The sequence below is a fragment of the Microtus pennsylvanicus genome, chromosome 15, assembly GCF_037038515.1.
Source record: "Microtus pennsylvanicus isolate mMicPen1 chromosome 15, mMicPen1.hap1, whole genome shotgun sequence".
In the NCBI taxonomy this organism is placed as follows: domain Eukaryota; kingdom Metazoa; phylum Chordata; class Mammalia; order Rodentia; family Cricetidae; genus Microtus; species Microtus pennsylvanicus.
In genome coordinates this window covers 17,505,432-17,528,612 of record NC_134593.1, presented here as the reverse complement: position 1 = coordinate 17,528,612, position 23,181 = coordinate 17,505,432, and the positions used below count along the sequence as shown (strand labels likewise).

The window sequence follows — 23,181 nt, the reverse complement described above, 5'->3', positions numbered from 1 at the left end:
CTGTCTCTGTCAGTCCCTTAGGGCCATTCTAGTGGAGATGGTCCCACCGCACTGACAAGTGTATCCAAACATAACCCCACTGCTGATTCATAACTAGCTGACTGGATCAGAATCACTCATTCATGGTATTCTTTTTGTTTAGAATGCAATCTACCTCAAATTCTCGGTAGTTACTGCCTTGGCTAAATTACTATAGTAATTACTATAGTACTAAATATATTACTAAATTACTATAGTACTAAATATATTACTAAATTACTATAGTACTAAATATATTACTAAATTACTATAGTACCCACTGCCTCAGTTACTATTAAGCACGTAATGTATGCCCCTAAATTACACTTTCCAGAAGTGCTCAAATTCTTGGTGGTTGCCAGGTTAAAGGTATTTCTGGAGCAGTAGTTCCCAACCTGTGAGCAGTGAGTGACCCAACTACTCACACCCCAAGCAGGATTTTCATATCAGATATACTGCATACCAGATATTTACATTATGATTCACAATGGAAGCAAAATTAAGCCAATAAATACACTATTTCTGTTCTTGAATATTGGAGGAGTAGAAGATACCCCGACTTCTCTACCTTTTCCACTCCACAGTGCTCTCAAACAGCAGGAGGTGTGCGCTGTGGTCCACTCTACTGCCATGGCTGCTGTAGGGCTGTGCTGGCATGAAGCTATATGATGTTCCTAACAGCTGCATGGTTAGTTCAGTTTTATTTTTATTGATCAAGTGCTATTCCTTTAACCTTTAATTTGCCAATATGTGAGATACGCAAATGGTCACAAGTGGACAGAGCAAAAATCCACATCTGAACCATGAATCCATACCTCCCATCTACACACAGTTCGAAACCTTCAGTCCAGTGACAGCAAACCACAAGCCAGCTTGCTCCTGAGAAAACACTTGACACTTACCTCATTTCCTTATGGACACTCGGGATCTGATCTAAGGCCATTCGGTAGAACTTAATGGCTTTGGAGTAATTCCTCTGCTTTAAATAAATATTTCCCATATTCACTTTCAGTCTCCCTAATTAAAAAAAAACGAGGGTAAACATTCTCATGTTTGTACTTTTCCTATGATATTTTAGATAATCTTAGTTTATATTCTCCAAGTTAGGATGCTTTAAATACTTTGTATTGTGTGTATATGTGTGCAGGTCAGAGGAAAACTCATGGAAGCTGGTCCCCTCCTGCCACTTCTAGGATCTGGAGATTAAACTGAGGTCATTAGCCATAGGTACAAGTATGTCCACCATTGAGTAAATGTTCTGGCCCAGTTAGAGCTTTTAGACATAAAATTCTAACATCAAAACAGTACACCCTTGTCATACATTCATACACTTAAGTATGGAGAAATGGAACTTCTTGAAAATATGGTTAGACAACAGTTTTCATTACAAAACTGAAGTGCATTATGCTAAGAAAAACACAAGGCAGTAGAGAGTTCTACGGGAAGAGCTCTGGCTGTGCAAGCCTGAGGAGCTGATTCCATCTGGGAAGACAGAGTGGAAGAAAAGAACAGATTCCTGCGAGCTGTCCTCTGGCTCCACACATACACCATAACATTCATGTATTTATATTTATATACATACACACACACTATACACACTTAAAAAGGGATACAAGACATTTGTAAATTACTCTATAGTGGCACATAATTTTAATGTTATTAAAGGAAATAATATTCTAATAAACCTTAATATTGTCACAAAAACTACACAATATAAATATACAATTGTCTCATGGGAACACAGTCACTTAATGAGAGAAATGCTCCATTTGGTTGGTATGGCTCCTTCTTCTTATGAGGATGCAGTATTCGTGGTTGTGTTTTGAGGCAGGGTCTCACTATGTAGCCCTGGATGTCCTGGAGCTCCTTATGCAGATCAGGTAGCCTTGAACTCAAGAGATCCACCTGCCTCTGCCTCACCAGTGCTGGGATTAAAAGCAAGCATCACCTTGCCCAGCTTGGAATATATCTTGTGTTTAGTACTAGGCAGTTTATTTTATGTCAACTTCATTTATTCCTATACATGTATGTTTTTTCACACATAGTATCTTTAAGCAGGACACCACATCATAAATAACAATTTACTTAAAAGCATGAATCCTTTTATTATAAGAAAATAAAGTGAGGAAATGAAATTAACACTACAAAAGAACTAAGTATCTGTAAAATGTTGGTTATATACACCTACCTGCATTGCTAAACATCTTATTTTTCACTATCACTTGGTATGTGTTCAGTGCTTCTGCATACATTTCATTGGCTGAATACTGACTGGCCAGGTTGAAGAGAACCTAGGAAAGAAACACTATAAAAAGCCACATGATGACCATCCTTGGCCCCGTTCACTTGCAGTCTTTCTAGAGGTTGAAACACTTGAACAGAGCTGTCTCAAGATATCATCAAGCACAAACCTGCCTTGTGTTACAAGTAAAGAGAACGCAGATGATGGGGCGCTGACCTCTAAACTTCACTTAATTTTCTTTGTATTCTTATTTTAATTTGAGTAGTGCTTAACCATCAGTGATTTTAGGAAGACCCACAAAGAATAAATGTGCTTTACTAATACTACTGGTAGAAAAAGAAATAATCAAGAAAAGGATTATTTAGTTCTCCTTACAAGTAGAAATGAAAAATTATATAGAAATAGCTTAAACTCTAAAGCATATCAGAGAAGGATTTGTATAACAAAATTTTTTCTGAGACAGGGTCTCACTATGTAGCCCAGGCTGGCCGAAACTATCTATGTAGACTAAGCTGTCTCCAGCTCACAGAGATCTACCTGCTTCAGCCTCCTGAATGTTGGGATTAAAGGCGTGGGCCTATATCTAATATTTTTAACATTTCAGATGTTTTTTTTTATTTATTTGACATATAAGACTCAGTCCACTAAAAATCCACTCTTTTAAACAGCAGTGTAAATAAATATCAAGGCAGAATATTTTCAGTGTTAAAGACATTTTGTTAGAAACTAAAGAAAGGCATTGATTTTCCTACTAGATTCACATATTTACTGGCTTAAAAATCAACATCAGCACCTCATTAAGATAATCCTGGTGTAGCACAAATATTAAGAATGTCTGAAAAATTGAGGCATAAGAAGATGGGCTTACAATTGAAGCCTGGGAACTCAGCTCATGGTGAGGCACTTACGCAGCACGCATGAGACCCTAGGTTCAATTTCCATCACCAATAAAAACAACTGAATAACTAATTAACAAAAGAAATCTCCCCCCCGCCCCAAGATAGGGTTTCTCTGTGCAATAGCTCTGCCTGTCCTGGAACTCGCTCTATAAATCAGGCTGGGCTCGAACTCATAGAAATCCACCTGCCTCTGCCTTCTGAGTGCTGGGATTAAAGGTGTGAGCCACCACTGCCCAGCTAAACAAAAGAACTCTTATGCAAACCAAAGACAAGAGTGTCTCATGGACCAAATATATTAGCCTATTGCTGGATACAGAAGAAAGAATCAAATTAAACAAGGCAAAACCAAAAAGAGCAGGAAAAGCAAAGGAAAGAAAGAGGACTAGCCAATGGATACCAAGTTAGTTATAGTATGAAGTTATAGCGTAGCTGGGCATGATGGCACATGCCTATAATCCTAGCACATGGGAGCCTGAGGCAGGAGGATTAGAAATTTAAGGTCAGCCTGGGCTATGTAGTAAGAACGTGTCTCAACAAAAGACACATTTTTAGTGCGATGTATTATTTTACACTAACAGAACCTCATATTTTTCAAAGCTAGAAAAAAGGAATTGGAATGTTCTTAATAAATGATCAATGTTTGAAGAGATAGATATACTTAATTTAAGTATCATTTGTCAAAATATCACACAGAACCTGTGGTGGTCTACACATGAATGGCCCTTATGTATTTGAATGCATGGTCCATAACTGGTGGAACTGTTTAGGAAGGATTTAGGAGGTGTGGCACTGGGGGTGGGTTTTGAGGTCTAAAAAGCTTACATTGTTTTTTTTCTCTCTCTGCCTTATGGTTTGTTGACCCATATGTTACCTTTCAGCTACTTCTCCAGCTCCATGCCTACTTGCCTGTTGCTATGCTCCTTGCCATGGTGGTCATGAACCCACCTTCTAAAACTGAGAGCCCAAATTAAATGCTTTCTTTTATAAGTTGCCTTGGTCATGGTCTATTGCTACAGCCATAGAAAGGTACTAAGTCTGAACAAATTTTATGATTTGGTGAAAAATCTTTTTTCTACATGCAACAAGAGAACTAGGGATGGATGTGACAGAATACTGAACAGGCATATACAATGTCCTGGGTTTGATCCTTATCACTGGAGAAAAAAACAAAAAACAAAACAGACAAAAATGAAGACTTGGAATGGAGAGACCCTGGTAAACATATAGTACTCACTAGGCACACCGATACTTACGGAGTACGTTAAATCCAAGTTGATATTTTCTGGAGTCGTAACTTGCTCTCGTTGCCTCACCAGGACTCTCTCTTTTCTTCCTGCATCTTTTGCCTTTTCTAAGGCCTGAGATCAGATTTATAGTTGGTTAAGACAGGCTGATGCTTTCATCAATATTCATGCATGTATACGATGCGTGACTGAATTCATATTCCACCTCAGATTTCCGAATGCCCCTTTGTAGCCTCATACAAAATTCCCCGGAATATTGTTAAAATGGTGTTCTGAAACATAGAACTGCTTTGCTGGAAAGGGTGTATTTATTGCAAGTTAACATTGTGCCACTCTTTCCTGCTACCTTTTGGACTTGATTACGCCTATGTAATTCTTTTTCCCTCCCAATTCCTAAGTGTTTTGAGTATTTTAATTCAATCTTAAAAAGTAGGCACTTGGATGGATTTTGTTTGGTGTTGGGGATATTCAAAGTTCAGTAAACTATGAGATAATTATGGCCTAATATTACAAGAAATGAACCAAACACTAGTCCTATGCAAGAGCAGCAAGTGCTCTTAACCCCTGAGCCATCTGTCCAGCCCAACACTGACACTGGTCTTTTTAAAGTGGAAACATTCTGTGTAGTACTTCTGAGACTCAGCTACCATGACTCCTGACACACACTGTGTGCTGTCGAGGACTACTGCTACCCTACTGTGTAGTTAAACCACTTGCTGAAGAACCTGCCTTTAAGAGAACAATGTAACAACCAACCTTTCTTGCTTTGGGCTTCCCATGTAATCAACTTTTACAACCTAAGCTAATGCATATTTGCAATCTTAAGCTATGTTCTCTTCCACACCCCTGACCCAGACAATGCATGTGTACCAGAAATTGAAAGCAACTTCCCAAAGTCTACAAGGTTGAAAGCAACCGTTGCAGATATTGGTCTACAGGCAATAATTTGTACTACTGTTGTCTGGGTCAGTTGGGATCAGTTGCAGCCAGAGACTTATCCCATGTAAAACTCTGCTAAAACTTCTGTAAAGAATCCCATTCATTCCCCATGTGATGCTTTCTGTGCTGTCTAGTACACGCAGGTGAAGCCCTTCATGAAGGATAGACACACAGAGACAGACAAGAATACAAATGCAGTCACAGATTCAGACTCATACAACAGACAGAGAAGATGGACAGAAGACACAGGGAATGTGAAGCAGAGAATTCCAATCTGAACACGATCTTGGTTAAACGACTCTAAAGGGGAAGGAAGGGCTTTTATTTCTTAATGCATTATTGGTAACTTGGGAATTAATCACTAATGCATTTAATCTGCACATTAAAAAGCAGATAAAATCCTGAAAGGTATTACTTAGAAAAAAAAGCCGGTGAGGTTTCGATGAGAAGACAGAACTCAGGAAACTGGGCGTGGTAGCACGCAGAAGATGAAAACGTACAGGCAGGAGGATCATGAGTCCTAGGCGACTCTTGGCTCCAGTGAGATCCCGTCTCAGTGAAAAGGGGAAATAGTCCTCGACAGCCCAAAGTGTGTGTCAGGAGTCGTGGTAGCTGAGTCTCAGAAGTACTACACAGAATGTTTCTACTTTAAAAAGACCAGTGTCAGTGTTGGGCTGGACAGTGGCTCAGGGGTTAAGAGCACTTGCTGCTTTTGCACAGGACTAGGGTTTCATTCCCAGCACCCACATGGCAGTTCCAACAATCTGTAACTCATGTTCCAGGGGATCTAACACATTTTTCTGGCCTCTACAGGCACTTCACACATGTGATTTACATATACACATACAGACAAAACATTCCTTAACATAAAATATCAATAAATCTTTGAAAAAACAATGTCAAAAACTGTAAAATCACCCAACTGTAGTATCCGAATTTGTAAAGCAAAATTCTCAAAATAATTGCCTTAGTCAAAGCCTAAGACCAGTCAATAGCAAAAAGAAAATGTGCACACATATGTGTGTATTTAAAAGTAGATACAGACATCAACACATATGTCATAAGCCATGCTTATGAACTCACCAGCTTTAAGTCCCCACAACTGTTGGCGATACAGCTCTCCTCTACCAGCTCGTTCACTTTCTTCTCCAGCTGTCTGATCTTTTCTTCTGGGCTGTTGAGAAACAGTGGGTGTCGTTTAAACCACTCAACCACTAAAATCTACACCACGAGTTACTTTTGGACATTGCCTAGTAATGCCATTAAGCTTTAAAGCTAGATTTCAAATTAAGATATACATGGAACTGCAAAACAAACAAAAAAACCCCTACTGTTGTGCTTAATAATTACATTAGTGAATTATTCATAATAAACATGAAAGTAAAATGAACATTTATTTAGCACCAGGTGTAATAATCACACACTGAACTAAACGTGCCACCCTAACAACATCAATTACTTCTCATAAAACACATGATGTGAGAACTGCAATTATATTTCAATGAAAGATAGAGAAAATTTTGCTCGAGAGCACAAAGTTAGCAAGTAATAGAGGCAGGATCTGGACCAGGCAGGCACACTACATCGCTGCTCCAGAAAGAAGTGGCTATGAAAAAATGAAAACTTCCCCTGTGGCTAGGAAAACGAAAGCTCATAAAAGAGATTTAAGATTATTTATAAACTTAAGAATGGTATAAAGAAAATGTCTAATGAGATTAAATAGTTTAAAAACCTGGCTCCTGGGCCCTGTGGTAGCACATTCCTTTGGGCAGCAGAGGAAGGCAGATCTATGACTTAGAGGCCCCTGTGGTGCACATAAAGCATTCCATGCCAGACAAGGCTACACAGTTGAAATCCTGTCTCAAAAACACTAGGCAAACAAACAAACAAAATCCCAAACAGCCATCGAGGTTCCTTATGGGTGTGGTCACTGATAGGTCGACCATGTTCCAATAAATGGCTCATATCTATGCAGCAGTGGATTATAAAAAATATTTAAAAGATATTCAGTTGTTGAAAGGTGGTTTAGAAGTGTGGAAGAGTGGAAGAGTGAGGAAGTATATATGATCAGAATACATTGTATGCATGTATGCAATTCTCAAAGAATAAAATTATTGTATTAATTTTAAAAAGCCTTGATTTTACTAAGTACAAATTATCCTGGACCTGTAGATACAGCTCAGTTGTAGAACAATTCAATTGTTGGGCATGTGCAAGGTCCTATTCAATTTCTAGTAACACACACACAATTAAAAACAATTGCCAAAGCAGTCACATATGAAAATAATGTTACTGGGGCTGGAGAGTTGGCTCAGTGGCTAAGAGCATTGCCTGCTCTTCCAAAGGTCTGAGTTCAATTCCTGGCAACCACATGGTGGCTCACAACCATCTGTAATGAGGTCTGGTGCCCTCTTCTGGCCTGCAGACATACACACAGACAGAATATTGTATGCATAATAAATAAATAAATAAATATTTTTTTAAAAAAGAAAGAAAATAATGTTACTGTTGATTTGCTACCACTTTCTTCCAGGAAAATAGTATAACTCTCTATATTTACGCGGATACCTAAATAAAATCCCACTGAAGTTACATCCAAGTGCTGCAAGATACTTGATATTTGATTACACTGTGTAAAGATATGTCACTAAATGGTTTAATAAAAAGTTAAACAGCCAATGGCTAGGTATAGCTGGGACTTCTGGACAGAGAGAGCTCTGGGAAGAAGGAAGAAGTTGTTGCCAGCCTGATGTAGAGGGAGCAAAACATGCAGAGGAGAGGTAAAGACATAAGTCACGTGGCAGCGTGCAGACGAACAGCAATGGTAATGTAAGTTATAAGAGCTAGTGGGACAAGTCTACGCTACACCCTTAGGATCTTTATTTTATAATTAATAATAAGTCTCTATGTCGTTTTTTTGTGAGCTAGCAGCCCAAAGAAAAATCCACCTACAATCAAGTAGATAGCTCTCTTACTTCACTACAAATGGACTTTTAAAAAGAATACAGTACAGTACAGTTTTATCTATAGACTCCTATTCTGTGGGAGACTAAAACTATGCATGCTAGTAGTCTATAAAGAGCTTTAAAATTCAAATTGAGCAACAGCATAACATGGAAACTTTTATTAAAAAATAGTGAAGGACTGGAGAGATGGCTCAGTGGCTAAGAGCATTAACTGCTCTTCCAGAAGACCAGGGTTCAATTCCCAGCACCCACAGGATAGCTCACAAGCATCTGTAAAACCAGTTCTAGGGGATTTGATGTCTTTTTATGGCCTCTGTGGACAGCAGGTTTGCAAGTAGTACACAGACATAAATGCAGACAAAACACTTGCATATTTAAAATAAAAAGAAATTTAAAAGTTTATAGGTTTACAGTGAAGTCTATATATACTCAACTTGTCTGAAACACTCCAATAAATGTTTTTTGTTTTCATTTTTTGATTTTTCAGAAAGGGTTTCTCTGTGTAGCCCTGGCTGTCTTGCAACTCATTCTGTAAGACCAGGCTGGCCTTGAACACAAAGATTCATCTGCCTCTGCCTCCTCAGTGCTGGAGTTAAAGGCATATGCTACAACCATCCAGCTCCAATAAATGTTTTTAAATGTTATTTATAGATTGATATTAAACCAAAAACATTAATAAAAATTGTAGCTAAAAATCTGTAAGAGAATTTTAAGAAGACACTCAAAGTAACTTATGCCCTAAAAAATACTAATGAAATAAAACGGATACGTAGACACTGTTAGGTATCTGACAAGCGCCTGCTAGCCAGTACAGATCCCAAGCTAGTGTAGAGCACCCCCCTCTCCCTCCCAGCAGTTGGCTCATCCCTAAGCCTGTGTGTGATGCATCCGAGGTCCATGAGAAACAAAGGCACAAGAGTCTGTGGTAGAGAGAGCTGCCAAGCTCTTAGCTTTGTTGAAAGGGACTGAAATCTTCAGCTTTCAGCTGCTCAACTTCTCAATTACATGTTATTCTGAGCTCTCTCCACTCTCTGGGCATCGTACGGATAAGCAGGCTCTTGGGAAAAGCCAAAAGGGTGGAGGAAAAGCCAAACAAGCGCTGATGTTATTGAGCAGTAAAATCAGCCACACCAGAACGGTCCTTCCTCCAGAACTCACACTGTGTAACACAATAAATGCTCTAATTATGTGCGTGTTTCCAGATTTCTATTCTTTGTGAGCAGTAAAAAACAGCCTAAATTACATTACTACTTAAGTAACGCCTTTCCCCTCACTAGCCTGAATATAAAATAAACTGGTCATCTATAGAAGTTAGTCAAAAGGGTACTTATATAACATACACAATAGCCCTAAGTGCTATGTTTAAGAATTACAATTTTAAACAATAGGAGGGACTGGGGATGCAGTGAAGTAGGGTGCTCGCTGGCATGTATTAGGTTCTGGGCTGAACCTTCAGCATCACAAAGCCAAACAATCACTCTCTCTCTCTCATACACACACACACACACACACACACACACACACACGGGTGCACACTCGCACTCTCACACACAGTAACTAACAACGTGCACCCCAGAACCTGACAAACTGAGTTTGTCTCAGCCACACCCTTCATCAGCCTCAGCAGGTGAAGTCCCTGGGTTTGCACTCCTTCTCTCAACCTGTGACAGCAACTGCTTTATTTTCATGTGTGAAGCTCCTCAGTGCCTGCACACAGGAAACTCACTAACTGCCAGCGGCTCTTCATGTGCAGGGTGTGCATCAAGGGCCATAGGCAGCGTGAGTGCACACAGGATGAAGCCTGAAGCTTTCAGGTTTCTGTCTAGATAAGTATGAAGAGTTAATTCTCTAGAAAACGCAGTGCTCAGGCTAAGGCTGTGGCTTGGCGATAAAGCACATGTACAGCAATGCAAAGTCCTGGGTTGACGCCAGCACCACACACATATACAATATGACAAACTAGCTCGCTATTTTTCTCTTAAATTTTCTTTGAAAAATACCCTTTTAAAAAAAGCGTATCATTTATAATCCTGTTTGGCCTTCAAGAGAATTCCGACTCGTGAAAGTTAGATCACAACTTCAATCAACTAACAGTCCAGCGAAATCACACGATTTCACATGTCTATTCCTAGATTTTTATTTCTCTGTAAGTTCAAGAGTTGGGGATGGAGTCTCACCAGCACGCTGCTCACACAAGCTTAAATTATCTACCTAGAAAAGAAAAGCATGCAGCAACAGGAGCAGCAGCAGCAGGAGGCCTTACGTACCTATCTTCATTTTTGGCTTCCAAAGGAGGAGCAGGGCCCCTGGACTGGCCGAGGGGATCAAACGCAGAGCCTGAGACACAATTCAAGAGTTTAGGATTATGATCCAGCAAAGTTGAAGAGAATCTTGTACACAATAAATTATCATTTATTATATGGTATAAGCTCAACAGGCAAAATACTTTATCACACAAAAATATTTTATGGAAACTGTTAAGTTTTTGTTTTTGAGGCAGGATTTCTCTGTATAACAGTCCTAGCTATCCTAGAACTACCTCTTGGAGATCAGGCTGGTCTGGAACTCACAGAGAGCTGCTTGCCTCTGCCTCCTGAGTTCTGGGATTAAAGGTATGCACCACTGCCAGCCTGTTAAGATTTTTAATGCACATGAAATGATAAACAGAACTTACAGATTAACAAACAAAAACAAAAATAGATTGCTCTCTCCGTATTTACTTTCTCCCTGCATAGGTCTGTATTTCTAGTGTGAATTCTAAATTATCAAGTATGTAAGGTATAACCTGGGATTAACTTTCTAAGTTTTCTTACTGGTATGATAAACACCATTTTTTTGTTGGTTTTATTTTTAATTATTTAACCTATATATTTAAAGGATATTTCTACCTTTCATTTTTAAGATCAAATTTAACTTATACAAACCATATATTAGGTGCATACTTCAACACGTTTTGACAAATTATAGTGGTGTAACTACTACCCCAAGTGAGCTACAGGACAGTGTCACCAGTCCTTTCCTCTTGGTCATCTGTTTGAGCAGGCTTTGCATATGTAGCCCAGGCTAGAGACCATGTGGACACCGTTAGTGTCCAAGTGCTGGGGTTACAGGTAAGAACCACCACAGTCAGCTTACCCCTTTCTTTCTCAATGGTACCCAAAATCATGGTGCATCTTGTAATCAATGGCATGTTTGATCTTATTTAAAATGGAAGTGATATGCACATACATTGATGGGGACAGATGCTGAGGAAATGAACCAACCTCTCAAAGCTGACTTGGAAAAGCCAGCTGCTCTCACTGCCGTCATGGGTCGAGCAACTCCATCCTTCAAAGAACAAGAATCATTTAGAACTTATGAATAAGAACTATATTTATGGACAGCTCTGCACATAACGCACAGCCTACTTTAGTCCTGGTTTTTAATAAATGATTTATTTATAACATTTTTTTCTATAAATTGTTGTTTTGCTTGCATCTATGTCTGTGAGGGTTCTGGGTCCCCTGGAACCGAAGTTATAGACAGTTGTTAAAATGCCATGCAGGTGCTGGGAATTGAACCTAGATCCTCTGGAAGAGGAGCCAGTGCTCTTAACTGCTAATCTCTCCAGTCCCTTTAGCCCTGATTTTTAGGAACCTGCTCCTCAAGCCTTACTTCTACATCCCTGTGCAGCAACCCTGCTGCTTTGTCGCTTCCCTCTAAAATTTCAACGCCTTGACTCAGTGTAGGCCCATATTTCCATATGGTGTGGCAGCCAGGCGCTAAAGTCAAAGGCCCGATCTGAGGTGGTCACGTAGCCCTGCAGACAGGCTGTCTCTGTCTAACAAGGGGTCAGGATGTTGTTGCTCCTTTCTTTGTAATTTGGAGGATGCCCGATAGAGATGCTGATTCAAGCCTACATGACAGCTAGCATACATAGCAGACAGGTAGATGTGGACAAAACGCCATTCACCTGGTTACCTGGAGGACAGGTCTGGTGTATTTTCCTGCTCAGTTTATGTTTTGGTATAAAAGTTGTTTGGATAATAAACATGGGGAGATCTTGAGGAGAGAAGAAGCCTGAGATGCCCTTCTGTGATGACCATGTAAGCTGTGTCTGATTATTCCTTGCAGCTCCGTACCAGTGCAGTTAGGGAAAATAGTTATCTAATGTTGGGGTCCACGGGCTCTAACAACCCAGGTAGTCTCCTCTTGGCTATAAAAGAACTAACTAGCTTATCTGTCAGCTGCTCCTGTGCTTCTGGCTGATCTCCCATATGCTACAAGAGAGTCCACAGAAACTGTTGTACAGGGTAGCACAGGAGAACGAGTTCCAGATACTCCAGAATAGCAAAGCATCGGTCTATGTCACTCCACCAGGCTCTCACTTGAGACTGCAGCATACCAATCCCAAGAAAGCGCGCTTCTGAAGATTCAAGGCAGCCCAAATGTTACCCCACAGTGTAAAGGTGATACTATATAAGTAACATCCTTGTTAGAATTGTTAAAATACAAGAAGAGGAAAAACTTTGGGGATAAAGTCTAAGTCACAAAATAAACCACAAGGCAGACATACCTGAATAGTCCCTGTCATTGGTCTTCCCATTGATGATGCCAGGGATGTCTTAGACTAATAAACAAAAGAGAAAGTTAAACCAAGTCCTAAACACCTGCCTGGAACTTTACAAATCAAACTGCAGGCATTTCTCGCTATCTACCCTAAACACAATTTTTTCCCATCTGTCAACATTAATAGTGTGGAATCAATTTGTAAAACTCTTAAACAGGGGTCAGCAAACAACCGCCCACCTTCTTCCTTGTGAACAGGGTTTACTGGACTACAGCAAAGCCCCACCCATTTACACAATGCCTGTGGCTGCTTTTGTATTACAAACACCACTGCATGGACACTTGTGACAAAGACGATTTGATCTGCAAAACTGGAAATATCTGTCCCTTCACTGCCTCTTACTGTGAACCAAGACCAAATGTAACTCCATCCTCAGACTTCCTGTAGGAAGCTGCTTTCCTACCTCTGTAAGGCATGCTGTGAAGGCAAACGCTCTGGGCCTCTGGGCTGTGAAGCCATTTTGCTGACCTTAGAGTACGTGATCATAAATATTTTAAAAAGCTTCTCCACTTCAGTCTTGCATTTTTCTACCATTCTTTCTTATTTTATGTAAGTCAGAACATACTTAGGTAAGTTAAACAAGATTAAAAGGATTACTATTCCTAGGGAGTTTAGGACTATTTTCTCCAAACGGTAGAGAAGATAAAACCCAGACATACATCCCTGAAACGTTTTCTTAAATTTCATCTTATCATTGGTTAAGTTCTCATAAACAGTTATGTTTATATAATACTTAGCTTCATGTAGAACTCATGAATGGAATGTGTACAAGAGTTGGTTATATTATGTAAGAAACAGAAATCAATAACAAACAAGGTCAACAAATAGAAAAGGGCAATAAAATACAATTGTGCAAAAATCAAACTTACCAAAATATTCAAAGCTATTACTCAAATTAGACTTTTTAATATGTGTAACTATATATCTGGGACATGACTTGACAAAGCCCAAACTATTTACAATTCTTGCATATGAACTTACATATATTTTAAGAAGCATCTTAATATTTTCCATAAGAACCTACCCCATATCCAGTGGCTAAGGGTCTGCTGACTGCTGTGCTTGGTATTTTAGCAGTTACCTTGGGGAGGAAAAGGGGCACTGTCAGCAGTACTCAGATCAGACTATGTATTCGAAAATGCAGACTCAGTGCTAAAGAAATGTTTTATTTGGTGGCCCTCCCCCAGGGAAGAGCACACCAACCAGCTGTCTGATGCCAAATGATCATACATACAAATAACATTATATGGACTGAGCAGGTTATATTTAAGAATACACACACACACGCACACACGCATGCAATAACAATGAAAAAAGAGCCCATGAATTAAAAGGAGTGTGGGAAGGGGTATATGGAAGGGTTTGGAGGGAAGGAAGGGAGAAAATGTAATTACAACCTTAAAGAGAGAGAGAGAGAGAGAGAGAGAGAGAGAGAAATGTCATACTTAGAATGATTGCTTAAATACTAGGGAGTTTAGGTACTGAATGTGCTAGAAGGAGACTCGGTCTTCATTTTAAAGGAAAGGGACTTTGGGGTGACCTGAGATCCTACCAAGTAAGTTCAGTTTCTATGCTTGCATCCACCACTCATTCAATGCATGCTACATACAAATGCTTGCATGTTGTGGTACTGCAGCCACAGACCCCAACAACAGACGCAGGCTCTGGAGTCTACAGGATTGGAATCCCTTTTCTCCCTCACTATATTTACTATCTTTGAGACCAAATGGAGACTGAATACAAACGATACAAATATCACATCATGCAATTGGAGCTAGGATCAAAAGGGAACATGTCAAAGTGTCCTCAGCAAGTTAGTCGCTGGACATAACTGATTATCGTTCAAAAAGGAATTCTATTTCTTGCTATTCTGGACTGTTTTACCATGTCTTTCTACTAAGAACAACTAAAAAAGGCGGAGACAAAAATGTTTGTTTAAAGGCAATTCCCAGCAACCACATGGTGGCTCACAACAATCTGTAATGAGATCTTGTGCCCTCTTCTGGCCTGTAGGCATACATGCATGCAGAATACTGTATACATAATAAATATTTTTTTTTTTTAAAAAAGAACTTGAGCCTTTATCTTACACCACACACATAAAATTAATTCAAAATATATTAAAGAGCAAAACCTACAAATTTTCTGGGAAAAAAATATAGAAGAAAGTTTACAGCCTTAGCCTCGGCGATGATTTCTAGGACATGACACCAAAGCATAAGCAATAAGGCAGACAAATGGCACTGCATCGAGCCAAAAGCCTTTCGGTACCAGAGAATATAATCAACATGAAAATAGCCACAGAATGGGGGGGGGGGGACATTGCAAATCACGGATCTAAAAGAGATCAACAGAGACTATAATGGTGATCCATTTACCAAGTAAAGTGGTGTGCCACACCCAACATGCTAATACTGCAGACTCCACCAAGGGTGTAGAAACAAAGACCTGAGTGGAGCTACTGAGTGCTGGGGAAGGAAAAGCTGGCAGGGGCGCTATTTAATGGGCAGGAGTCTTGTCTGCAAGGAGGCCATTCTGAAGCGCTGTCTCACGACAGCATTAGCAAACTGAGCACTACTGGGTTGCACATGAGTACGTGTAAATGATTACGGTGGTGAATTTTATCACACGATTTCTATAGCTTTATTTTTAAGTTGCTTACTGGAGGTCTCCTGCCATGACTGGTTCTCACCGCTTGCTGAAAACCGGTGTCATTCTCCAACTCCTAAAATAAAAAGACAAATTCAAGTAAACGTGACAAAATTTAAACTCTTCTGATTTATATCCAAGACCCTTTATAATTCATCTTACCACAGAGGTGGTTTTCACTAAGATCTTGCAGCTAATGCTGGAGACTGAACTCAGGGCCTTGTGCATGCCAGGCAAGCACTCTACCAGCTGAGCTGCATTCCCAGCCTTATGGTCCTTGGGGGCCACGAGACAACCTTGTACGTCAACACATCCCAAATTAGAGAGTAGAGACTGGAACAGCAAAACAAACTGAGGCTGGAGAGATGGCTCACTGATAAGGAGCACTTGCTGCTCTTGTGAAGGACCTGCATTTGGTTCCCAGCACCATGGCTCAGTTCTAGAGGAGCTGATGTCCTCTTCTGACCTTTGCAGGAACCAGGCATACACACGGTGCACATAAATACATGCAGGCAACACTCATACTTAGGTATCTCTGAGTTATTCGAGTCTTTCACTTCTGCGATAGTTAGCGCTGAAGAGTCCAAAGGCACAGCTACCCTGGTTCAGTTACAGGAGCTTTCTTTCTCATGATTGTCCCTTCTGCTGTAGCCACTGTCATGGTAGGAATTATGAGGTTCTTCATGAAATACTTTCCTACTTTTAATACTTTACTTAATCTGAAGCACATAAAAAGTAACAATCAATTACACCCCAAATCCTCATGAACCAGCTGAATTGGCTAACAAAAGACCAATATAAAAAATGTTTTTACCTCAGTATCATAGGCTGGATTGTAGTCATTAAAACCAGAATAAAGATCGTCCTCATCTGTTTCTGGCGCCAGGTGCACATTTTCCATCATCTGTGCCTATTGAAAAATCAGCAGTATAAAAGCGTGCCTGGTATAAGAATTCACTTTCCAGATGCTACGAACTGAGCCCAGAGCCTCACAAGCCACACCCAGACTAAGAAACAATTCTTAGCTCAGTTAAATTCATTTATATTTTCAGCATGTTTTTTTCCAAATTCCCCAAACTGTCAAAACGCACATCTACTACCCTCATTGCATATTTGTTCCACATCCTCTATGTAAGTAACAGGCAACGAGAGAGGTTAAAATCAAGTACATTGGCTGGGTGGTGGTGGTGCAAGCCTTTAATCCCAGCACTCGGGAGGCAGAGGCAGGCGGATCTCTGAGTATGAGGCCAACCTGGTCTACGAGAGCTAGTTCCAGGACAGGCTCCAAAGCTACAGAGAAACCCTGTCTCGAAAAAACAGACAAACAAACAAACAACAACAAAAAGAAATCAAGCACAGAAAAAATGCAATAATCAATTAAAATGTAAGGCAAAAATTATTATATCCCTAGCATTAGTGCTAACTATAAAGACCAACAACACACAGGTCAGCAAGGATGGAGGCAACCAGAATACCTGTCCATCATGAGTGGGAGCATAAGATATTATGATTGCAAAATGTCTGCGGCTTCATACTATTAACCTCTATGGCCTAGAGAGTCTACTCTAGAATAATTTTGTGATGGAAATGAAAACGTGTGTGCCAAAATATTAATGCAAGAATGTTCATAGCAATTTTATTTATTTGTTTGTTTATTTATTGGTTTCTCTAGACAGGATTTCTCTGTAGCTTTGGAGTCTGTCCTTGAACTAGCAAGGCATGCGCCACTACCACCCGGCTTCAGTTCTTCTTTGAAATTTTATATCAAAAAAAAAAATCTAAACAAATTTTCAAACTTAAGGCACATGTGGTATATTTAAGGGAAAGTTTAATGTCTGTAATTTATTTTGAAAAGCACAAAAAGGGGCTGGAGAGATGGCTCAGCGGTTAAGAGCATTGCCTGCTCTTCCAAAGGTCCTGAGTTCAATTCCTAGCAACCACATGGTGGCTCACAACCATCTGTAATGAAATCTGGTGCCCTCTTCTGACCTGCAGGCATACACACAGACAGAATATTGTATACATAATAAATTTTAAATAAAAGCACAAAAAGGTGTGTGTGTATACACACATATATACATAAATACACACACACACACACACACACACACACACACACACACACTTGGTGGCTTTTTTTGTTTTGTTTTTGTTTTTGATATGCTTACCTTTGATGACCTGGCCAGTTTCACAAGTGTTTTTTGTTTTGTTGCATTGCTTGTTTGGTGGGGGTTGGTTGTTTTCTGTTTGTCTTATTCTTTTTTGAGATGTAACCCTGGCTGGCCTAGAACTAATTATATACACCAGGCTGGCCTCAAACTCTTCAAAATCTGCCTGGTTCAGCCTCCCAAGTGCTTGAACTAAAGACATGTGCCACCATGCCCAATAGAACACTCAGCTTTGAATCTCTTGGTGTGCGTAGCTGTGGGGTATTTCTGGGTCAATGCAATACTGAACCATGATCACTGTTTTCTTCAGCTCTCTTAAAAGATCAAGACTCGGGAGCCGGAGAGATGGCTCAGTGGTTAAGAGCATTGACTGCTCTTCCAGAGGTCCTGAGTTCAATTCCCAGCAACCATATGGTGGCTCACAACCACCAGTAATAAGATCTGGTGACAACTTCTAGGCAGGGACACATGCAGGCAGACCATTGTATACATAATAAATAAATAAATCTTAAAAAAAAAAAAGACCAAGACTCTCCCGTTTAAACTACCATGAAGAGAATGGTGGCACTCTAAGGAAGTAGATGTTGAAGACTCAGAATTTCAAGGTCAGCCTTAGCTACTCTAGCAAGTTAGAGACCAGCTTAGATCTCAATAAATAAAGTACATCATTGGGTTTCAGTATATCCAAAAGGTGTACAACCATCACTGCTATCCAATTCCAGAACATTTTCTTCACCCTATAAAAACAGAAACCTGAGGCTCTTTAGCAATTACGCCCCATCCCTCCTTTTCCCAGCCCCTGAAAGCCACTCAACAACATCCTGTCTTTATAGATGAGCCATTCCAGACATTTCATGTGCAGGAAACCATGCAGCATGTAGCAGTTAAGTCTAGCTTCCTTCATTTAGCATGTCTTCAGAGTTCATGATATAGTTTCATTATATTGCATTCTTTTGCATGGCTCAATAACAAATTTACAACATTTGGTTTCTCTGTTCATTAGTTAATGAACATTAGGTTGGCTCTACTTGAGAGCTTTTATGAATAACCCTGTTATGAATGTTTATATACAAGTTTTTACATGAATACACTTTCTTTTTTAACTTTAGGTGTCTGTGTTGGGAGTTTGCTGTCATGGATGCTGGAAACTGAACTCAGGTCCTCTGGAAAAGCGGCAAATGCTTACACTACTGAGCCATCTCTCTAGCCTTAGTTGAGTATATGCTCAATTCTCCTGGTTATACACCAAGGTATGGAATTGCTGGGTCATAAAGGAACTCTGTCAGCTTCTGGAACAACTGCCCATTTTCTGAGCAGAGTGATAAATACTGTACCATCCTAATCAATGCCACTGTTTTTCCCAAATACACACTGTATAGGCCACCTGCCCATTAGCCACACAGCAGCTATCACAGTTGTCAGATTAACTGTTTAGGTATCGCAGCCCTTGTTTTTTCCTTATCTTTGGTCCCAAAGCACAAGAACAGAGCTGTTGGCAATTCAAACATGCCAAAGAGAAGCCAGGAAGTATTGTCTTTAAGCACCAACTCACTTTATTAAAGAAGAGTGAATACAGAACAAAAAAAATTTAGAGAAACAGAACATACATTACTTTCATTACAGTATACTACAATAATTTTCTATTTTACTATTGCAGTTAATCTCTTACAGTGCCTAATTTATAATTAAATTTTATCATAGGTATATATATGTATATAAAGAAACAAAAACAGCAAGGCCAGGCATGGCGATGCACACCTTTGATCATTCAAAAGGCAAAAGGCAGGCGGATCTCTGTAAATTCAAGGCCAGCCTGGTCTACAAAGCAAGTTCCAGGACAGCCAGCTGTTACACAGAAAAACCTTGTCCTGAAAAACTAAGAAACAAAACAAAACAAAAAGTGTATGAAGGGTTCAGTGTGGTATGAGGGGTCTTTGACTACATCCTCTACACACACGAGGGAAAGACTATGCTAACCAGGGCCTCTCAAATCTGAGCATGCTCCAGAAGTTTAAAGGTTTCTTCATTTCAGACAGCCACTCTCCAGCCCTCTATGCTTTTGATTCAGGAAATCTTAAGGAGATCCTTTGATGTCTCAGAACATAAATTTATTGGGATTTCTTTGGAATGGGGTGTTTTTGTTTCTGAGACAGGGTCTTCTATGGCCTAGGCTGGTCTTGAACTCATTACATAGCCAAGGCTAGCCCTGAACTCCTGCTTCTACCTCCCAAGAGCTGGGGTGAGAGATATGAGTTATTCTGCCCAGTCAGAACATGAATTTCTTTTTGCACATATGGTTGCTCCTGCATGTGAGTACACACATGTGCATATGTTGTATGTGTTGTGGGTATGGTTATTCTTGCATGCATGTGTAGACATGTGGGTATGTGAGTCTGTAGAGGTGAGAGGTCATCCTGGGGTGTCATCATCTGCAGGCACTGCCTACCTTGGTTTCTGAGACAAGCTCTCTCACTGGGCCCTGGATAAGATTCAGCCAAGCTGGCTGAGCAGTGAGCAGCACAAGTCCTCCGGTCTTCACTTTTCTGAAGCTGAGATTACAAGCATGTACCAGCGACTACACTACATTTTTAAAGTGGGATGCTGGGATCAACTCAGGTTCTCATGTTTTGCAGCAAGAACTTTATGCACTGAGCCATCTCTCCAGTCCTAGATTCCAAACAGGATCCAAGTGATGCTGATGCTGCTGGTCCAGGGACCACACAGTTTTTTGGTTTTTGTTTGTTTGTTTTGTTTTGGATTTTCGAGACAGGGTTTCTCTGTAGCTTTGGGACCTGTCCTGGAACTAGCTCTTGTAGACCAGGCTGGCCTCGAACTCACAGAGATCCTCCTGCCTCTGCTTCTAGAGAGCTGGAATTAAAGGTGAGCACCACCACCGCCCAGCTGGGACCACACTTTCAGAATCACATGCTGAAGAATTTCCTGCTTACAAACCTTTCTGATGTCCATTTAGTTTATTGATAAGGCATTGAAACAATCAGCTTTTAAAACTAGACCTCCTTTCTTCTGGGTTACAACCAGATTTAAACACACAGGCACACACACACCTGGGAGACATCATAGACAGCTGAACAGATCAATACTGGAATACACCAGTTTTAAAGATGCGGAAAGCAAGGTTAGGAAAGATTAAGTGGATTAATTATTCTTTACAAACAACCATGAGTGGCTAACAAATAGTACAACTCAGGGTTTCTAGATTTTCCAAAGTGTTTTGAAAATAATTTGGGATACTGTCGTCTCGATATTGCCAATGAAACCATTTTGCATGGGAAAGTTCTATATATTTCTACAGCGATAGACAGTCCACACTCAAAATGTCAATTGTAGTTTCTTCAAAACTCAATCAGAGTAGAGAATAAAAAGTCTATAAAGAGCAAAAGCTGTGCCAGGCCGTGGTGGTGCATGCCTTTAATCCCAGCACTCAGGATGCAGAGGCAGGCTGATCTGTGAGTTCGAGGCCAGCCTGGTCTACAGAGGTAGTTCCAAGACAGCCAGGGCTGTTACACCGTAAAACCCTGTCTCGAACTACCACCCCACCTTAAAAAAAAAAAAGCAGTGGAATTTTAGGCCTAGAAAGAATCCTGGGAAAAAGTAGGTAGATCCATCCATCTTTATCTGTGCATCTTTGGATTCAACCAGCGGCAAACTGAAGATACTTGGGAGAAAAATTATCTTTACTAAACATAGACATTTTTTGTTTGTTTTTCCTTTTCACTATTCCCTGAACAATTCAGCATAAAGATTATTTATGTAGCAATGAATATCTAAGATGACAGAGTTGGAAAACGGCTTAGAAACAATGCAAATATCATACCACCTTATACATGTGACTGAGCACCTGAGAAGTTTGGTATCCCGGGAAAGTGGGTGTCTAGAACCAACCCCTAGAGGATATGCTTTTATCTTTGTGAGACTGTGCTTAATGCTTTCTTTTCTGTACTTCTGTATTCGATCCTGACTACTAGGAAATTTCAAAGGTTGACCTGAGGCAAGTATTAGAAATATTCGCTGTTTCCCCACTGTGAAACTCTGAAAGTTTCACTGGTGCCACGGCATCGCCAAGTCGTGTCACTTTGGCCCGGGTCGCCACGCCTGGAGGAGCAGGGATATCCACCCGCTGACAGAAGCACTAACAAAGTACAAAGTGTGGGGCTACAGAAGCGCATTCGCCAGAGCGTGGCTGGGGCGCCACCAGCCCGCCTGTCCTCGCGACCCCGCCGGCCGCTCACGCACCGGGCAGGGAGCAGGGCAGCAGGGCGGGCGGCCACGAGGATCCGGGCCCTTCTCCTACCTCGCGCCGAGGGGAGCGGGCTGACCGCGAGTGGGCCGGGAGAAGACGCGACGCCTGAGCCTCCGCAGGCCAGAGCTGGACGCCCAGCCGTTGCCAGGCGCGAATCCAAGGAAGCCGCTCCCACAGTCCTCTGCGCCGCCTGGGCGAGGCCGGAAGCCCAGGACCGGAAGTGCAGGGCTGCCGGGAACTGTGGACCGCGGAGTCGGACGAGCTACTGCAGTGTTTCTCGGTCTTTGTCGCTGGCCGGGAGTTGCCAAGTGCTCTGGGGTAATCACAGAAGGAAACAAAGGTCGTGTGACCCTCGAAGCAATCCCATCTCGAGAGCGGGCGACCAGAGCGTGATGGCCGGGTGAATGGAATGTGTCCCGGAGCCACCCACCACCCACGACTTGGGAACCTTGGCTGTTTTCTGTGGAACGTTGCGTCTATAAAGATTATATTCAAAACACGATAAATTGTCAGATGTGTCGGGGTTCTTTCTAAATAAGTTTAGTCTGGAGAATTAATAAAAGCAATGTCATGCTAGGTGTGATGACGCACATCTGTAATCTCATCACTTGGGAGGTGGAGACTGCACGATGGGAATACAAGGCCAGCAAGGCGACGCAAGACCTTGTCTTAACAGCAAAATAATGTTTCCCTCCGGAACAAAAGCCGGGCTTGTTGACTTGAAGTCCGTTATAAAAGACAGAGGTTTCCTGACCTTGAATTGCTCGGTTGTGTCAGGAAGTCATTGCGTAGGTAGCATCCACCTTACCCATCACGGTATCAGGCTCAGGTTACTTGGTGTGCCTTGGAGATTAAAGCCCGTCGTTCTGATCCAAGTGTTTTGTACCAGCATTCAGAAGGCAACAGTGTTAAGCTGATGTGTTAGCTTGCAAGTGGGATAAATCCTACAGTTACTGACAGTAGCTGGCTACTGCATCACTTCAAGCAAATAGTCAATAATTATATGTTAAATTATATATCACTAAATTATAGTGAATATCATAGAGCTCTTATTTAAAGTTCTGCACTTCAATACAGAAAGATAAAATTAGAGTCACTGAATCTTCTTGTTTGTTTTTTGTTTTTCAAGACAGTGTTTCTCTCTGTATTCTCGACAGTGCTCTGTAGACCAGGCTGGCCTCAAATT

General features: G+C 40.8%; 1 protein-coding gene across 4 annotated transcripts in view; it reads right to left on the bottom strand.

Annotated features, from left to right (window-relative positions):
* The window catches only part of Ift88 (intraflagellar transport 88), a 98,236-nt gene extending 76,055 nt beyond the window's left edge, over positions 1-22,181 (bottom strand). For 2 of the 4 annotated variants that reach the window (XM_075949252.1, XM_075949254.1), the window contains exons 1-11: positions 22,047-22,181; positions 16,381-16,476; positions 15,580-15,642; positions 13,942-13,998; positions 12,864-12,917; positions 11,572-11,635; positions 10,576-10,645; positions 6,426-6,516; positions 4,413-4,517; positions 2,207-2,309; positions 921-1,035 (exon numbers count right to left, since the gene is read on the bottom strand). In XM_075949252.1, the coding sequence (XP_075805367.1) occupies positions 921-1,035; positions 2,207-2,309; positions 4,413-4,517; positions 6,426-6,516; positions 10,576-10,645; positions 11,572-11,635; positions 12,864-12,917; positions 13,942-13,998; positions 15,580-15,642; positions 16,381-16,470 (812 nt within the window). In that variant the 5' untranslated portion in view covers positions 16,471-16,476; positions 22,047-22,181. Of the gene's footprint in view, positions 1-920; positions 1,036-2,206; positions 2,310-4,412; positions 4,518-6,425; positions 6,517-10,575; positions 10,646-11,571; positions 11,636-12,863; positions 12,918-13,941; positions 13,999-15,579; positions 15,643-16,380; positions 16,477-19,492; positions 19,550-22,046 lie in introns of those variants that run through there. The other 2 variants (XM_075949253.1, XM_075949251.1) reach the window with 2 other exon arrangements.
* Between the last annotated feature and the right edge of the window lie 1,000 nt (positions 22,182-23,181).